Here is an 18,288-nt window from a genome sequence, read left to right as displayed (position 1 = left end):
GAGCCCAGGATTTAAATCTCCCAGGCTGCATTTGCCTACTCACATTTGGACACTGTGCCACTCTCCCTTTCAGAAGTGAAAGGAAAGTCTAGCTGTGGCTCTGCCAACAGCAGGGAGCTTTTTCAGCAGATCCTGTACTCATTTGAGTACAGGATCTGCCAAAAAAGCTCCCCACTGTTGGCAGAGCCACAGATAGACTTTCCTTTCACTTCTGAAAGGGAGAGTGGCACAGTGTCCAAACGTGAGTAGGCAAATGCAGCCTGGGAGATTTAAATCCTGGGCTCGTTAGGCACTTTGAAAGTGCAAATCTACATCCCTCTGTCAGCAGAGGGATGCAGTCTGGAGGTAGCCATGGAGTGTTATTCACAAATAGCTGTTATCTTGATATGTAGACATACTCTCAGATGTCTATCACTAAGGTAGAGAGAAAGAACATGTTCCTCCCATATAACAAGTCAAAGACAGCCTTAGGGACACAGTGGCAAGACTCCTGCCATGCTGCTGAGTGGTTAAGATTTGCATTTTCCTATGAAATATAAGATGGAGTTTCATGCCCTATCTAGACACTGTGCCTACTTCCATAAGGAAGGCCAGGCACCACAGCTTGACAAAGTGCAGTGCCTGGTAGCTCTGGCTACGATGCTCTGCTAGATAGAATCTCTCTGCCTTTGCATATCCATGTAGACTGCTGAGGAGAGGGATGCCAAATTAAGGAAACTACCAAGCTTTGATTCCACATGAATAATTTTACTTGCATCAGATACTGATCCAGATCAACACTGGCAGAGAGTATTTAGCTTAATGAAGTCACCATGGCACTGGACAGAAGTGGTACAAGAGTATCTGCTAACCCTTATAGAAGTCCCCAGTAGATCAAAATAATGTGACGTACTCATAACATTGTGCAATTATTCTAGGCTAGAAAAGGGTGTTGTCATGTGTTAGCAGCCAGTAGTAGCTGCTCTTAAAATAGAAGTCCCAGTGTTGATTACATTCTTCCCTCCCCATCTTTCCAATAAAGCCTTCTTGGTGCCAGCTGCTATTGTGCATTTGCTTCAAGACCAAAAGATTCAGACACTCTGCTTAAATAGTACCAGCCAGGTATAATCTCCAGTTTACCTCTCCAAGAATAACCACCTCCACATCTTTGTTCATTCTAAGACAAGTACAACCATGACACCATAGGTCACTGCTATGCTCACAAAAAACCCTCACACCAAACACACACACACACACACACACACACACACGATTTGTTACCCTGATAATAGTTACAGTCACCAGGATTCTCTATGAACAGAAGCTGAACTTTTTTCCTGGACATTTTTATTAAGAGCCTGTCCAGCTATTACATTGGATTTGTATATTATATAAGGCACATTTGAATAGCTGCATCAGCAAGGTTTTTTTTTTTTTTAATAAATTACTGCTCTGTCTTCCTGTTCAGAACAAGAATATATCCATAAAGTGCATGGTGAAAAGTAGTTCTGTGAACAGCAGAATGAGAACAAGTTCAGTGCCACTTGCAGTTTCTTGGAGGAAACATCTTGATCAGAGCAGAGTCACCCCACAGATCGCCAATCCATGGTTCCATCAGGCTCTACAGTGACACCTGGATTCTGCAGGACTGCAACCAAAAAAAAAAAATCAAAGAGGCTTAACATAAGGCCACTGGCAAGTCAAGTACCTAGGTACCTTACTGGAAAAGTACACATGATTATACAGCCACTAAACATTAAGTAATTGGCTGTAGACCACACTGGCTCTTAGATTCCAGTAAAGCAGCAGCCAGCCATCTTAGTACCAAGAACAGACTTCTAGAAGCAGAACTACTAGAAGAGTACCCAGAGTCAGTGCTTCTGGAGTGCTATCCAAAAAGCTACCTTTCACCTCTTCATTAAGAAATGCAACACTGATTCAAGGCAGCATATGCTTAGTTTTCTATTTATGATTTTCAGATGTATACTGTATAGGTTGCCCTGAAAAGATTAGATTCTAAAGAGCTCCTATAGCAGGCAAGTCTGAGAAATAACACTGACCCCTTTCTTCCAGTTTCCTGAAAGAAGCCATTACACATAGCCTGGAAGCACTAATTCTTCAACATGAGATTTGTTAAGTTAAGTACTGTAACTAAACAAGTGATTCCCATCCGTTCTCCTCACCACTAGCTATGAATATGGAAACTGGGCACACAAGAACCCTATTTTTTTAAACCAGGAATGTGCATTCTTTCTAGCGATGTAATAGTGTAGTCCTTTAACCAATTAACTGATAAGCAAAAGCTTACAAATTAATGCTATATAGACTGCATGCATTTCCCCCCTTCCATCTTGTAAGGATGTTGCCCAGCAGCTTGGCTCAGTCCCGGCTTGCACCAAGTCTGGGACCTATCCCTGCTGTGGCTCTGCATTTAAAGCATATTAGGAGCCAGGCAGGCAGGCAGCCCAGCTCAGTTCCAGCTCACATTGGGTCTAGGAACTGTGGCCCTCTCCCCTTGGGCAGGGGCAGCTGCCTCCAGGAGTGGCCCTAGATGAGCTGCCGGCAACTGGCGCCCTAGGCAAAATGCACGATCAGTGTGCAATCGGCGCCCCTGCCTCCAAAGCCCTCAACGGCTGTTTATCTTGATGCCCTAGGCAACCACCTAATTCGCCTGTATTGATGGGCCATCACTGCCTGCCACCCCATAAGGGGAGCTGTTTTTTAAACTGGCTCTCCTTGTTAACCAGCTCCCACCTGGCATCTCCTGCTGCTGCCTCTGATAGAGGCAGCAGCACAGAGTGGCAGGGGGCTCCTCACAAGTGGGGCAGAGCCCACTGGCTGCCAGCCTCACCCTCAGGGACTATAGAATATTTGAGTAACCAATAAGAATTCATGAGGTTACTCAACTATTCAATTAACTAATATTTAACATCCCTAATTTTTTTCAAGTAAAAAAACAGAGCAGGAGTTGGGGTGGAGGTGGGGAGAAGGAGAGAGAGAGACTTTATCCCCACTTACTTTGCAGGCTATATGTTGCCACTGGATCCAGCATTATTTTCTGAGGGAAGATAATTAAGTCCTGGGACCACTTGTTAGTGAATGGTAATAGTTCGCCATCTGAAGTACAAGCACTTGGAGCACTTTCTGGGTTGGCTTCATCTTCGGTCAGCTCACAAGTGCACAGGGGGCAGCTTGGGGGTGTAACACCAGGTCCTCTTGGAAATGAGTCCTTTTCATTCTTCAGGTAACTCCTCAGTGCTCCACTGTGATGAAGGAGTCGTTCACGTGACCAAGCCCAATGGGATGGTTCCTTTGACATTATCTAGACCAGAAGAGTATAGACAAGCCAATATTTTTTCCTTGCCACTGAATTTCTGGATGCACTTGGTTTTAAATTTCATTAAATAAAATTAAGCATGATTCTCAGATTTCATCCTTCTAGTGTGTAGAGCTGGGGTTGCCAGACTGTGGCTCATGAACCACATGCAACAATTGTACAGTTACCTCCTACCACTCCATCTAGCAGACTGCAGGGGTGGGGGGATGCAGATATGGGGAGGGAGAAGAAAAGAGTTTAGGAGCTCTGCCTTGCAGCTGGATAGAGGAATAGGGAGGTAGGACTGGCAACTTCAGCCCTGTGAGCTGCATCTGCTGGGGCTTGAGGCTTCAAGCAGGAGCAAGGCTGAAACCCTGAGCCACCAGGAGCACCCTGGCTCTTGACTTTCTGAAAATTGTTGTATGTGGCTCTGAGGGTCAGTAAGTTTGGCCACCCAGGTATACGGCTTCAAAGACAGTAAAAACTACAACATCTGAACACTCTCCAACATATCAGATTTATTGAATTAAGAATGCTGTGATCATAATTAAAGCTAGAATAGCAGCTGCTTATTAATCTTTCCCAACAACATTGAGGGTAAAGGCTGTGACTGTTCAATGGAATCCTAGCCAATGGTGATGCAAGAATCTGTAAACTTAAGTATGGATATTGTACTAAGTGCTGTATTGAACATTCTAGAGACTGAGACTTTAATTGCTGAGGAATAGCTAAACAAGTGAACCCACTACAATATTCCTGACCCTCCTGGCACACTAGCAGGGGCACTTACCCACCCTTGGTCAGTTCCAGCCTTAGCCCTGAATAGGAACTGGGTTTCTATAGACTACTGATTCTAGTGACTATTAACGTGTTAGCCATAGTCCCATGATTACAAGCATGCAAAAATATATTAGCCATGACTAACCTCATCACAACAACGCCGGCTGACCACTGCTCGATAATTCATTTTAGCCCAGAAACTATCCCTCATTTTCAAGAACTGTGGGAACAGCTGCCTCCAGTTGTCACCAAGAGCCCAGGGAAAGATCTCATACTTGTAATCCTCTTCATCTTCTTCCATATCATTAGCCAAGTACCTGCATCAGGAAAATGGGGCAAAACAGGCTAGGACCACTGAAAACAGTTAATGCTCAGAAGTACTCTACTTAGGAAGTTGTATAGTACAGCCTGGAATTGTTATAGCAAAATGCAGGACAATGTAGCACTTTAAAGACTAACAAGAGTTTATTAGATGATGAGCTTTCTGGGCCAGACCCACTTCCTCAGATCAAATAGTGGAAGAAAATAGTCACAACCATATATACCAAAGGATACAATTAAAAAAAATGAACAAATATGAAAAGGACAAATCACATTGCAGAACAGAAGGGGGATGCGGGGGGGGGTGGGAAGGGGGAGGAAGGAAGGTAAGTGTCTGTGAATTGCTGATATTAAAGGTAGGGAGAGTGGGATGTTTGTGAGTTAATGGTATTACAGGTGATAATTGGGGAAACTGTCTTGGTAATGGGTGAGAAAGTTCAAAGTCTTGTTAAGTCCCTGGTGGTAAGTGTCGAATTTTAACATGAATGATAGTTCAGAGGATTCCCTTTCAAGTGCAGATGTAAAAGGTCTTTGTAGCAGAATGCAGGTGGCTAAGTCATTTAGAGAGTGTCCTTTCTGGTTAAAGTGGCAAGAAACCGTTTTCTCTTTGTGATCTTGTCTGATATCTGTTTTGTGGGCATTAATCCTTTGGCGAAGTGTCTGAGATGTTTGTCCAATGTACATAGCAGACGGACACTTTCGGCACATGATAGCGTAGATTATATTTCTGGATGCGCAGGAATATGTGTTCTTGATCTTATAACTCACTTGGTTAGGTCCAATAATGGTATCAGCAGAATGAATATGTGGACAAAGCTGGCAACGGGGTTTGTTGCAAGGGAAGGTACCAGGGTTGGTATTAGTGTGGTATGTCCTGTGGTGGTTGCTAAGAATCATCTTGAGGTTAGGTGGTTGTCTATAGGAGACTATGGGTCTGTCTCCCAGAGCCTCTTTGAGTATGGTATCCTGTTCCAATATTGGCTGTAGTTTATTGATAATGTGTTGGACAGGTTTTAGTTGGGGGTTGTAGGTGATGACAAGTGGTGTTCTATTGTTGGTTTTCTTGGGTCTGTCTTGAATTGTTGGAATTGTTGGAATTGAATTGTCTTGGAATTGTTATAGTAGGTTTCAGAGTAGCAAGTGTTAAACCTTAACACTCCAACATTACATTGTATAAAAGGGGTGTTTGGTTGTTAAAAAACAAAACAAAACGAACAATACTGAGTTACAGCATAAGAGGCTTTTGGAAATCACATTTGCAAGTAAGGCCAATTGTGTTTAGGTCCAGGCAATATATTGTGGGTCTTTCCTATAGATGCATAGAATACAAGTGCATGATGTTGTAAACCAGTTCTCACACAGGACAGATATTGATTCTATTTCAATATTTTATTAGATAGGTATAATGTGCAAGTGAATGTGATTAGTTTGGAACTATATTGATGCTGTTTGCACCCTTAATAGGAATACTCTCATGACACCAACATAACTATACCACTCTGATAGTGTAAAGTATCCTTACAAGTGGGTCCATTGCCAGAACAGCTTTAAAGCAAGAATCGGGCCTCAAGTGTCTATGTAGTACATTCAGTTGCAGATGACATACCTAAAAACCTTAGTACTCAAAGGATTGAAGGGAGTTTATTCACAAGCTGTGAAAGATTTCTGCAATCCCTGGCTTCTCAAATGGTAATTGTTAAGATGAGGATGGGGAGAGAATGTGAGACTTGGACACTATTGTGCTAGGCATCGTACAAACAGAATGACACGCAACTTATCCACACAGAAAGAAGGACACAAGTACAATTTGGGATCCTTGCATCCAGCCCAAGGAATTAAAACTCAGAATCCCACAATTTCTGGTTTTACCATCATTAGCCTCTTGAAACTGTTAAAATATCTAGAAGCCTCTATCCAATACTGAGATCTTATACTAGTATCAGGCACAGGGAAGGGCCAAATCCAGCTCAAACATTTCCCTTTGGCTCACTATGGCCTTCAGGGCTGCTAAAAGTCCTGCAGCACAGCATTCAGGTAGGCAGCCTGCTTGCCACAGCCCCTACTACGCTGCTCCCAAAAGCTGGCCCATGGGAGCTGCAGGAACAGTACTTGCGGGCATGGGCAACATATGGGAGACCTGCTGCCACTCTCCACCAACATGCACGCAGAAACATTTACCAGCAGCAGGATGTTTTGAGTGACATAGGGCATATCATGGCATGCTGGCACATGGTACCACTGCTGCCAGCCAGAAGCCACCTATGATAAGCACCTCCCAGCAGGGCAAGAACCTATACATAGCACCCTCTTCCACACTAATTCCCTGTCCCAGATCAGAATTCCCTTCTAGATCTAAACTCCCTCCCATACCCAAATCCCCTGCCAGGAGCTCCCTCCTGCATCCAAATTCTGCCTCAGACCCTACAGCTCCTCCATTAACAGAACAGAAAAGCAAGGCCCTGTTGCAAAAGTTGTCCACTCTGTGTTAGAGGGAAATGCTTTGAAGTCTACTTAGGCTAGCTTTATAAAAAAAAAAAAAAAAGTCAATGAAATTGTGTTTTCCCCAACTGGGGAACAATCATGGATGATTAGTATGGCATAGAGAATATTTTGAAATAGGTGCAGGGAGGTTTGAGCTGTGTATAACTTCAGATACCTCAGTTAGTATTGTGTACCCAGATACTGTTGAACTATATTCCTAACAGCCATTGTTCCTGCCAAAATATTTGATAGCATGGACCAGGTAAACCCATCTGATCTCCCCATTATGAGGAATATGAATTATTTATATGGTGGGATATTTAGACTGAAAAAAGGTTAAAAGCCATGAGGTACTTACAGAGCAGTGAAAAGGTTCATCCGTGTGTATTCACTAATATGCAAGCCAGCACGTTTGAAGTAAGTCAGAGTCATGGCTAGAAGATACTAAACAAGAATTAACTTTAATAGTTTTTCTTCTGATCCAGAACAGAGTTTAAAACAAAAGAAAGTGAACCATAGGGGTTGGGCAGAGTGAAGAACACAAACAGTTTTGTGGAGACTTGCTAATTACAGGATGTACCTCCCTGATCCCACACTCTGGGGACTGACTGGCTGGCTCCTCTGAACAAAGGAATCTGCTGGCCCAGAGGACATCAGACCCAGTTCCTCTACAGCAGAAGGGCTGGCATTGACCAAGTGGGAAATGGGGGGAGAGGTGTAGGGGTGGTGCAGGGGCACTCAAGGGATGAAGCAGAATAGCTGTGGAGTCCTGCAGCTGGGGGACATAAGCATGACCTGCCCTGCAGCCTCTGGGCTGCACTCCTGATCTCTGCCACCAGCTGCAGGGCTGTGCTCCTGCCCCCAGGGCTCCACAGCCACCCTGGCTCTTCCCAAGAACACCCTCCTCCCCCCACCAGTTCTCACTCCTCCCTGAGCTTGAGCACCACAAATTAAGTATCTGTGGTACAGTGTCATCCTTACCCATATGCAGATGCCTAGGGCACCTTGAAAATGTGGGGGCATCACTGGGTCTTAATGTCCACCCATCAATCTGTTCTATGGCTTCCCTTCCTCGGGAAAGATCTAGGGAAGTGAAAGCCTGCTAAACTTATTAGCAGAATATTGTGAAAAAGCCATTCAAGTCATAATGAAGCCATTTAACAGGCATTTACAAACCCCATGTATAAACAGTTTCTGAATTTTATTGTGTTAGTCTACAGGACCTTAGGTTTAAAGTTTGTTTTAAAAATATTTCCTTAGTGTGCTGAAGATTATTCACCCTCCCTAGCCCCAGATGCCATCAGCTTACTAGTACTGCATGGGGCCCCATAAATCATAAGGGCGACCCTGCTGTGGCACTCCAGCAGCTCTGGGAGGTCAGGAAAGAGTTGCTGAGCTTGGCTCCTCCCCCACTCTTCCACAGTGCTCCTTGGGGATGCCGGACCACAGATGTTGCCAGACAAAGTCTAGTCCACAGAGGTTGAACCTCTATTTGTATCCTCATAGCCCTTAGGAGCCCCAGTCAGGGACTAAGACTCCATTATGCTAGGCCCGGTGTAGAAGGTCAGCATGATAAACAGTGTGTGACTGTTTGTATATTTTGGCAAGCTTTATGACACTTTTAAGGAGGGATTTGAAGGTGGATAGAGTTAGCTCTGCAGGCATTTACATTGAACTTCTCCCAACCATAATGGGTAGAATGAGAAAGTATGACAGCTTAAAACTGTAGTTCATTTTAATGCAACATCTATAGAATCCCAAGATCCTTCAGAGTGACTGACATAAGCAGTCAAACTGAAGATCTTTTCTAAGCAGTACTTAATTTGTTCCAGGGCTGAGACCCAACACCTTGAGGGTGGCTTGGCAGTTTATACCGCAGCACTTCTGAACGTGCTGCATCAGTTACAAATGTAAAACATTGCTTGAGCCCTGACACCTCTTTCTTACAAATTAAGCACTGGTTCTAAGCTCATTACCACTCCCTACAGTTTTCCCAAGGACTAAAGCCTCATGCTTTGTCTCCGTCTAGATGGGGATTTATGGAAAGCTGAAAAATGGCATCATTTGAGTTCTGTATGCAAAAAACAGCCTTAAATGGAAACAAGGTCCTGGCCTTTGTGCTAAAGTTTGGTTTATAAGTCAGAGTTACTGCATAAGAGTTAAAGTTAGAGTAATAAAAGAGTACTGGGTATTGCTATTTAAACGTTGTTATAGGAAAGTTAACCATACCTTATCTGAAATCTTGTAGCATATGTCCATAGACAAGAACTCTTGTACCAAGTCATCCTCTGGTTAAGGGGAAAAAAGTAAGGAAGCTACATTGGTTGTTTCATATTGTTCAAATAGCAGCTTACACAACTATAGCATTCCCAGACTGGAGTATGGATTTCCAAATTATTCTATTTCTAACAGAATTTTAAATTATTTGAATGTATGACACTTCGTTCAAGGTTCTCAGAGCACTTTACAACAGTGGAATCATCCAGCGCTTACAGGGAATTACATTTTTTCCCCCCACCCTTCAGAAACCCTTATTTCCTTATTCCCCATCCTGCATGCTAAACACAGCAAACATTCCCCTTTTGCAAGCAGTTATCAACTTGCACACTAAAATCAACTTGAATCCTCCAAATAATTTAAAATTAATCTTTGATACAAATCTTCTCTTGGTATAGACTAGGGATGTTAAAGATGCAAATGCTTATCAGATAGTCTTTTGACTCATCGATATTCCCCTCCCCCCTTGCTGCCTCTATAAGGGTATGTCTACACTACAGCATTAATTCGAAATAGTTAATTCGAATTAACAGGGCTTGACTAATACTACAATCAAGTGGCGAGTAGATCGTAACCTGGAAGAGCCAGGTTTGGGCGATCTGCGCATGCGCAGATCGCCAGACAGCGAGCCCTGTGAATTAAGCTAATTCAAAATAACACATCTATACACAAAACCTATTTCGAAATAGTGTGTTCACACTGAGTGGACCCTGAGAACCAGTGCCGGCAGAGCATCAGGTTAGGACTTAGCCTCAGGCAGCAGCCCCACACACTAACTGAGCTTCGTGCTTAAAGGGACCCTACCCCTACCCCAGACAGACAATTCTCAGGGTTCCCCACTTGCTTGTGTACCTTGATGAGGGACAGCAAAGCAGTCCTGCCTTGGAGTGCCCGCACTCGGGACACCCTAGCACTAGGCCACATGGAGCCAGAGCTGCCCCTGGGCATGCCGGTGCATCTCATGGGGTCATTGGCCCTCAGCCGAGCTGTACTTGCTGCAGGATGTCATCCGGGGGGGGGGGGGGGGATGTCCATCAGGGGGCTGTCAGGATCCAGGAGGCCTTGCGGGAGAGCATCCACCCTGAGGAGCCCTCAGAGCCAACCCGATCCTCCCCACTGGGGGCTCGTGCCCCATTCCTCTCACCTCCCTCCACTTACCCGCCCCCAGCCCCCCCTTCCTGATGTCAAACAAAAGACATGTTCAAAGATAGAAACTGGGTTTATTGAACTGGGGGGGGAGGGAAGAGGGATGAACCTCTGGAGAGACTGGAAAAAGGAGGTGGGAGAAGGGAGGGGGAACCTGGGAGGAGGGAGCTGGAAGGGGGAAGCAAGGGGAAGCTCAGGGCCCAGGGGCTCGCCAGACCAATTCGATTTTCATGCAAATCTGCTCCTGGGTTTGCATGTGGCCTTTGGTGGCCAGGCTGGCAGCTATCCTGCCATAGACGGCTGCATTCCTCCATCTAGTGCGGAGATCATGGACGTTGGGGGCATCCCCCCAAACCTGAATAAGGTCCATGATCTCCACCCTGGACCAGGAAGTCGCCCGCCTTCTCCAGCCCGTTATGCTACTGGGAGCTGGTGGAGGGCGGGCTGCCAGTGGCTTGCTGGCTCATGTTTTGGGGCCACTGGGTCAGGGGCCCCGCTGGCCGCTGCTGGCTCTGGGCTGGCAGGCTTGGAGCTGGCACAGGCACTGTGACCAGGGTCTACCTCTTTAATGGCTCCAGGGCTGGGGGAGAGGACAGCAAGTTTTCCTGGTTGTGCTGAGAGTGGCCCCCAGGGCTCCCTGGGAAGGGCTGGAGGCCCCCTATTTCGAATTAAGTGTCTACATAGCACTTAATTAGAAATAGCTATTCCGAATTTGGCATTACTCCTTGTAGAATGAGGTTTACCAAATTTGAATTAAGCGCTCCACTATTTCCAATTAATTTTGAAATAGCAGTTTGCATGAACAGATGCTATTAAAGTCAATTTGAAATAATGGCTATGTTAGACATACCCTAACAGAGGCAGCAAAAGGGAGAGGAGAGGGGTATTTCAAAGTAGCAGCACCTCACAGCCTTTGAAACTGAAACCCCAAGGTGGCAAAGGGGCAGCTGCTGCACAGCTCATCTGTGGAAACTGCTGCCTCTGCAACTTTCAAAGGGGCAGTGGAGCCCAGGGTCACCTAAGGACTCCCCAGCTGATACTGGGCTCCCCGCAGCACTTCCCTGGAACATGCAGCATAGCATGGAGCCTGGGGTCAGCACGGGACTGAGTCCCTGACTGACCCCGGGCTCCCGGGCTCCATGGCCTTGAAATGTACAAGTGCCCCTGCTGGGGACTCTTGTGCATTTCAAATCAGGCACACTGCCTACAGCCCCAAGTCAACAGGACTTCCTGCTGGCCCTGGGCTGTACACGGAGTTCTGCATTCCTCCTTTGAAGTGTACAAGATCCCCAGCAGGGGAAGTGCCTATTGACTAGTCAATGGAAATCCCATCAACTAGCCAATTAACTGCATTTTAACATCCTTAGTACAGACAGGTACCTCTTCCCTGCAATTTCTTACTTGTGTTTATTGCCTGTTGGTTACTGTAGCCTTATCCAGTCGTGGGAGCCCATTCCCAGACAATACAGTTCTGTATACCAGTCTTGTCTAAACTGTGTCCCAAGATGCTGGAGAATTTGAATGATTGCTCTAGTTTCCTACCCAGTAGGTTGAAGAAGGCATCTTGTTCTTCCTGATGTAGATGGAATGGAGGTCGCTGCATACTTTTCAGCACTGCTGTGGAATGCTCTCTCTCAGGGATTCGCATCCTGCTACGCGCTCCAATGCCCTTTGTGCTGTTATGATGTGGTCTCATGTTCCCTGGCTTCACCCCAGCGGTGACCACAAGAGGGACATGGGAAATACTCTGAGTATGCCTCATTTTTTTTTTTTTTTACTATTAGTGGAGGCTCAGGGGCTTTTCTACAGTAGAAAGGGATTAAGTACAATTAACAGACTTGGTAATGCAATAGGAAGCTCTTTCTGTAAAGGTTATCAGTTCCAAGTCAAGCCTGGAACAGTAGCAATCAAAATCTGTTACCACCTGATGGCTGTTTGGTGGCTTGTTTGGTGGATAATTATTGGTTTTGTGAAATAGATAACTGGACTTAGACCCATCACAATAAAATTCAATAGCCACCTTTCTAGTAACTCAAAGATTCTAGACTGACCCTGCCACACACTGAATGTCTCTTTTCTACAAAGGGAAGCTTAAAGCATCCAGTTAGAGCAAAGTGGGACTGCTTGCCCATGTTGCACCTGTTCTAGAGATACAGCAATAACTTATGTTTCCACAACTGTCAAGCTGTCTCATGTACCAGCGCTAGAAAAAAAGCCACATTAAGAACTGGCCAATTCTGTTTCACTGTCCAAATCAGGTTGAAAAAACCCAAAGGCCTATGTTTTCACAAGATCTTAATGATTGTGGGTACTCAAGACACCTTAAAGGGACTTGAATTTTAGAAAGCACGAACACCTACCTCTGAAAAAAAAAAAATCAGATCCCTTTAAGGTATTAGAAGTTCAAACATCCGTAATCATTAGGATTGTGTAAAAATTGAGACCTTAGTTTAAAAGAGTCAATTTCCCCCCCTTTACATTCATTTACCTTGATACAGTAAGTTGTAAGAAAATTGGAGAGAAAAATCCCTCCACAATGATACATAAAGACGAGCCAAGAAAATAATGGTCCCTCTGGTGGCCTTCAGAATTACTGCTCATTATATAGCCAACAACAAGGCTGCATCAATTTGCATTCTGATTGTTAATTCAGAACCCTTGCCTTTGCCCACACTATTGTAGTGTGAAATTTCTGACCCATGAGATATGGCTCTAACTGGTATAAATCTAAATAAAAAGCTTGACTTTTTTAAAGCTCCTGTTACTATGTTTTATGTTAAATTACTCCTACAATACTCTGGTAAATCTAAACAGTGTTTTTTAAAAGTAAGATCTTTAGCCATTCAACTAAGCATGTGAGATGGCTATCTGTTCAATTTAAAAAAAATAAAGTCAGCAGAGAAGTTAAAATGGAACTGTCATTAGTCATTCTAGAAGCCTATTAATCACCAGTGCCTTAAAGCCTTCCAAAATACCCATTTAGACCTCTGAATTCTCATTTAAAGATTCCTGCACACTGCACTCTTTCACTTGTTTTGGGGGTGGATGAGGATTAAGCGTATGAAAGATATGGTCACGTATATAGATTTTAGACTAAGATCTGAACTCCTCTCCTCATCCATTTACAAAACTATGGTCCCACCAACTTTAAAAAAAATACTTCGAAACCATTTTCTAACTCAGTATACACTGATCAGAAAGTGATTAGGATACAGGTGTCAGGATTCCTGTAGACAGGAAGAATAAAAACACGTTCACAAAGGAGATAGGGTTTTCAGTTTCCTTTTAAAGTGCTTGCCTTTGGTCCCACACTTCTGTCTACCTATGAATACTTTTAGCTTGAATACCCACCTTTAAGCATAACAAAACTACATTTTGGGATAGGAACTGAAAGGTCAGCACCACAAGTCATCTCATGTTTAATTTCCACTTGTTTTCGGTCCCCAACAGAAAACATTTATGAAGTCCTCCACATCTTTGTGGAGTTTGTTTTTCCAACTTTTCCCTCCCAACTTTAATTGTTTTCCTTGAACACCTTCCTCTTATCCCCACTTCCCCAAAAATGAGTCTTTTAATCAAGAAAAGAGCAACTTAAATTTAGTGGTGTCTTCCCAGCAGTACATAAAATTGAAGCTGAAAACAAGATTCAAATTTTGGTTTTAAACAACTTGTTCCTATACCTACATAAACCTGAGGGATTTTTTGGCCCTCCATTTGACAAAATATTTTAATATAATCACACCAAAAAATTAAGTAGGCATTTTTTTACCTCAAAGTCCACTCTTCACAAGAGGCAATGGAAAACATTTATAGATATAGAAAATAAACAGCAAGACTAATCATCTCTCTGAAGAACAGACCTTCCTTGGCTGCTGACAACATATTGTAGGTAATACCCTTTGGCTGCGTCTACACTGCAGGCTTCTTGCGTAAGAACGGCTGTTGCACAAAAACTTGCGGCACGTCTACACTACACGCATGTTCTTGGGCAAGTAAATGTACAGTAAGGCGTCGGAACAGAGGGCTTCTTGCGCAAGAGTTATTCCTCTCCCCACAAGGAGTAAGCCCTCTTGTGCAAGAAGGCAGTGTGGATGGGCAACAGGGGTTTCTTGTGCAAGAGAGTCCACACTGCCATGGACGCTCGTGCAAAAGCACATGGCACGGTGGGTGCATTCTTGCACAAGACTTTTGCACAAGAACTCTTGTGCAAAACAGTTCTTGCACAAGAAGCCTGCAGTGTAGATGTAGCCTTGAAGAATTAATTTTAATTAATGAATTACCACAAGTCTAGATACCCAATGCTGTGTTAAGAAGGATCATTTCTCTCTCTCTCTCTTTGGGGGCATGGGACAGAAGACAAGCAATTTGCCTCATACATATATATTGAATTCCCATTCAAAAATGTTTCCTTTCCTAAACTGGGTAGTTTTCTTCCCCTCACCTATCAACACCTTACTTTGCATCTCTAAAAACCATTTTCCTAAACTTTACTGTAAAAATAATCCTAAAAACAACACTTGATTTTAAAGTTCCAGAATCACTTTCAGGGCACACACTACTAAAACAGTTTAATAGTCTAATCCATTTTTAATCTCAATTATACAAATCTCTAAATACAAATTGAAAATCCAAATAATTTCTAAGTGACCAAAATGTCTCCATGCAAGATATCACTTAGTAGTTCTACTACAAAGTCAGATCCCACAACTGTAAAACAATCCAACAGTACATGTTGCTATCATATACTGTAGCCCTTTGAGTACATGCATTATCCAGATTTTACCATTGAGTAAAAACTGGGGCACAGATGTGAAGCAACTTGTCTCCATGTCTCAGAGCAAGGGATGGAACTTTCACACTCAGATTCCTAGTTCTCCGCTCTAACCACTAATCAACACCATTACAGAGGAGTAACAAAATGGAAGACCTCTGTTTTATGGGCATGCTATCTAATCATAGCCTACCAGGCCATTTTAAGTATCACTTTAGACATAACCCCTCACCCCATTTAATTTTTCAATATCTCAGACAAAGCAAAATGATCCATTTTCATTTGTTAAACTACTGACTGTAGGTTACAATTACCAGTTACAGCAAACAGGATATCCAGTTTGGAGTGAATCAGGGCCAATACCATAGGACAAATGGCAGTTTTGATCCAACAACTGGGCTTCCTGGGACGTAAGTTAGTTTTAGACTTTGCATGGAAACAAGATGCCAAATTTTGGCCACATATCTGACAATTGAATTAATATCTGATGGGCTGAGTTATCAGAAAAGAAAGATTTTCACCTCAGAGACCACATCGGGGGGAAGGGGCGCGCTTCCTGTATTATTTTTAAGAGCTAAAGTCAAATAAAACCCAACCACTTTGGGTTTCGCACATCAAATAAAGATTTAGGCTCAGGGACCCTTTTGGAGAGCTTAAGCCACCATGTTAAATGGGGGCAAATTAAGTCACCAAAAAGACAGCACTTCAGGCAAGTTTTATAGAGTTCATAAGAAAAGGAGGCAGAAAGTTTGCACAAACTAAGCCAGCCACATGTCACCCTCCAATTTGACCCACTTTCGCCTCAGCCTACATGAGGGCTATAAGAAGAGTATTTGGGGACAGAATCTTGGTACATTAGTTCCATCTCAAGGTAGGGAAAACTTCCAATTCCTCCCCCCAACACACACCCAGGTACATTGTTACCCCCTCAGCACGTGCAGTAGGATACCACAAGGGCACAATTTATACCCCACCCATTACAGCAGGGTCATAAGGGTGGTAGGCAGGACATTCCTGGGTCACTACTGCCCCCCCCCATTAGTACACTCTGACCACGTGGGATGACCACACACCTCAGTGCTTCACTCATCCTCCTGGGAAATGCAAGGCACTATTTGAGGGGGAAAAACAGGATCCCCATTTCCAGTCAAAGGTACCTCCATTTTATGGCAGCTTTAATGATGATTAATAGCGATTACCCGCCTCCCATTACCCAGAGGGGGCCACGAGGCGAGTGTGGGGAGGAAGAAGGGTCGGCAGACGCTGCTCCTCCCGTTGTGGCCCCTCCCTACTAACTGATTTTCCCGCCTTTCCCCCGCCACCCCACATCCCCCGCCCTCACCTGAGCAGAGCAACCAAACAGCGCGCACGCGCGCAGCAATCGCGAAGGGGTGGTACCGAACTTACCCCGCCTCTTTGCCCCCTGTTGGCTTCTATAGGCTCAGCCCTGGCAGCTTCTAGCCAATCGGCGATGGGTAGACCGGCCTCTCGCAAGCACCTATCAATCAAAGAGCCAGGCGTCAGGGGCGGAGGGATTAGTCTCGATAACCCTGTGCGGCTGGAGCTCGCCCACCCTTCCCTTAGGTTCAAACAGTGCTGAAAGGCGGCTCCGGTTCACATGACTCCGGGCTCCAGGGGGATCGATTTGAGGCCCATAACTCTCATTATGTGCTTATTATAGGGTCGCTTGCAAACATAATTGCCTATAAGGAACCTGCACGTTTATCAAGTCAAGTTGCCCGCATCCCAGGCTTAGAACAGCTGGAGCCGGAACTCCTGGGTTTCACTAGGTTCTGATGAGGTGTGTGGGAGCTATTCAGGCCCCCTGCCAGTAAGACGGAAGGGGTATTTATGAAGGGGTCACCTGTCAATATAACTTTTATAGGGAGCTTGTGTGTCAGGACATGGTAGAAGCAGCCCAAGTTTAGCACAACTGAGAGTCAGCGCTGCTAGGTTACATTTCCAACTCACCATGTGACCCTAGCCTGTGGCAAATCACAAAGCAGCTTCTACCTCTCGTCCTTCGCCCAAATGTTTATTTTTTCAGTGGTTTTCAAAGTCGCATCAGAGCTCAGGAAGCACAATACATCAAAAGTAGTGTAGTGACTACATAGATTATTAGATTTAGCTGTGTGAGCAACAAAGAAACTCCCCGCGTGGCGTGCACAGCTACCTAGATGGTACTCTAATACATGCACAAATGCCAGCTGGTCAAAAAACCCAAACTGCCATGTAGTTTAACAGAAAAACCTACCATTCACTTTAATACATACACATACTTACCTGTCATTCATTTTAAAGCACATCCTTCTGGCTTCCTGTCATAAATACACACACCTACCCAGTCAGATTAACACATACACTCACCATTCAGGTTAACACTCGCAGAGAAACACCTGATGCCCAGTTTTACACATATCTACAATGCAGTTTTACTTAGCACTTAAAATTCAGATTATATTGGCCATGATCAGTGTTCCCTCTATTTGTTCCCATCCATAGGTGGAATACATTTTGTTGTGTGCACCAAGGCATGTGCAGATATGCACCACCAATAGAAACACATGCTGTTGGATGTGGGTGCTTTGCTAATTAATTTAAATTATATTTCTTTAAATATTTTTACCCTGACACTCTATTTAAAATATTCAAGGCGGCTTACAAAAATGTTAAACACAATATAAATATATATAAAAATTTAAAATACGAGACCACAGAGGGACATAAAACCTGCTAAAAACATATCAAGAAGAGGAACATAATTGGCTGGGCAGCATTTGAATCTCTTCTGGGCAGCAGCCCAAGCACTCACCTTACAGGGAACACTGTCCCAAACTCCTGGGGAGATCAGCTGGTGTAACAGAGACCATGAACTGACCTCCATGGGCAAACATCAGTACCTCATCTGAATCCAATAATAAATCCAATACATTTCAGTCCTACATAGGCATGACATGGTCTTGTTCCTGAGCAGGATCATTTACTCTGTGTCATTCAGATGGAAAGGAATCCCATTTGATTTTCATTTTGTCTAAGCTCTCACAGAGCCAGGTTGTTCTCTGTAGCCCGAACGTTGAGTGCCTAACAATCAGCTTTACCCTATGAATCCAATTTTCAAAAGCAAGTAAGTGACTCAGTGAGGAGTCCTGTGGCACCTTAAAGACTAACAGATTTATTTGGGTATCAGTTTTCATGGGCAAAGACCCACTTTCTCAGA

General features: G+C 44.1%; 1 protein-coding gene across 4 annotated transcripts; it reads right to left on the bottom strand.

Moving 5' to 3' along the window:
* Positions 1-745: 745 nt before the first annotated feature.
* Positions 746-16,667, bottom strand: SPDYC (speedy/RINGO cell cycle regulator family member C). 4 transcript variants are annotated; one of them, XM_075939139.2, is made up of 7 exons: positions 16,479-16,667; positions 11,843-12,103; positions 9,107-9,165; positions 7,236-7,321; positions 4,221-4,392; positions 2,998-3,301; positions 746-1,627 (listed from the first exon to the last, which is right to left on the bottom strand). In XM_075939139.2, the coding sequence occupies exons 2-7, from the start codon at positions 12,060-12,062 to the stop codon at positions 1,563-1,565; spliced, it is 906 nt and encodes a 301-aa protein (XP_075795254.1). In that variant the 5' UTR covers positions 12,063-12,103; positions 16,479-16,667; the 3' UTR covers positions 746-1,562. The 4 variants fall into 4 exon arrangements, with proteins under 4 accessions (XP_075795254.1, XP_006136644.1, XP_014435804.1 ...); XM_006136582.5 differs by having other exon boundaries at positions 16,414-16,485; XM_014580318.4 differs by lacking the exon at positions 16,479-16,667 and adding an exon at positions 16,229-16,352.
* Positions 16,668-18,288: the final 1,621 nt, after the last annotated feature.

This window comes from Pelodiscus sinensis, chromosome 11 (genome assembly GCF_052426305.1).
Source record: "Pelodiscus sinensis isolate ZL-2025 chromosome 11, ASM5242630v1, whole genome shotgun sequence".
Lineage (NCBI taxonomy): Eukaryota > Metazoa > Chordata > Testudines > Trionychidae > Pelodiscus > Pelodiscus sinensis.
The sequence above is the reverse complement of the archived record's forward strand: the minus strand, read 5'-3'. Positions and strand labels throughout refer to the sequence as shown.

Bases quoted from the DNA above. Each gene is read 5' to 3' on its own strand.
- SPDYC (XM_075939139.2), bottom strand. From the start codon at position 12,062: ATGAGGCATACTCAGAGTATTTCCCATGTCCCTCTTGTGGTCACCGCT. The intron at 9,166-11,842 runs GTAGGAAACTAG...CCCCTTAACCAG, and splicing joins TGCCTTCTTCAACCTACTGG to AGGATGACTTGGTACAAGAG. The intron at 7,322-9,106 runs GTATGGTTAACT...ATTCTTGTTTAG, and splicing joins GCTACAAGATTTCAGATAAG to TATCTTCTAGCCATGACTCT.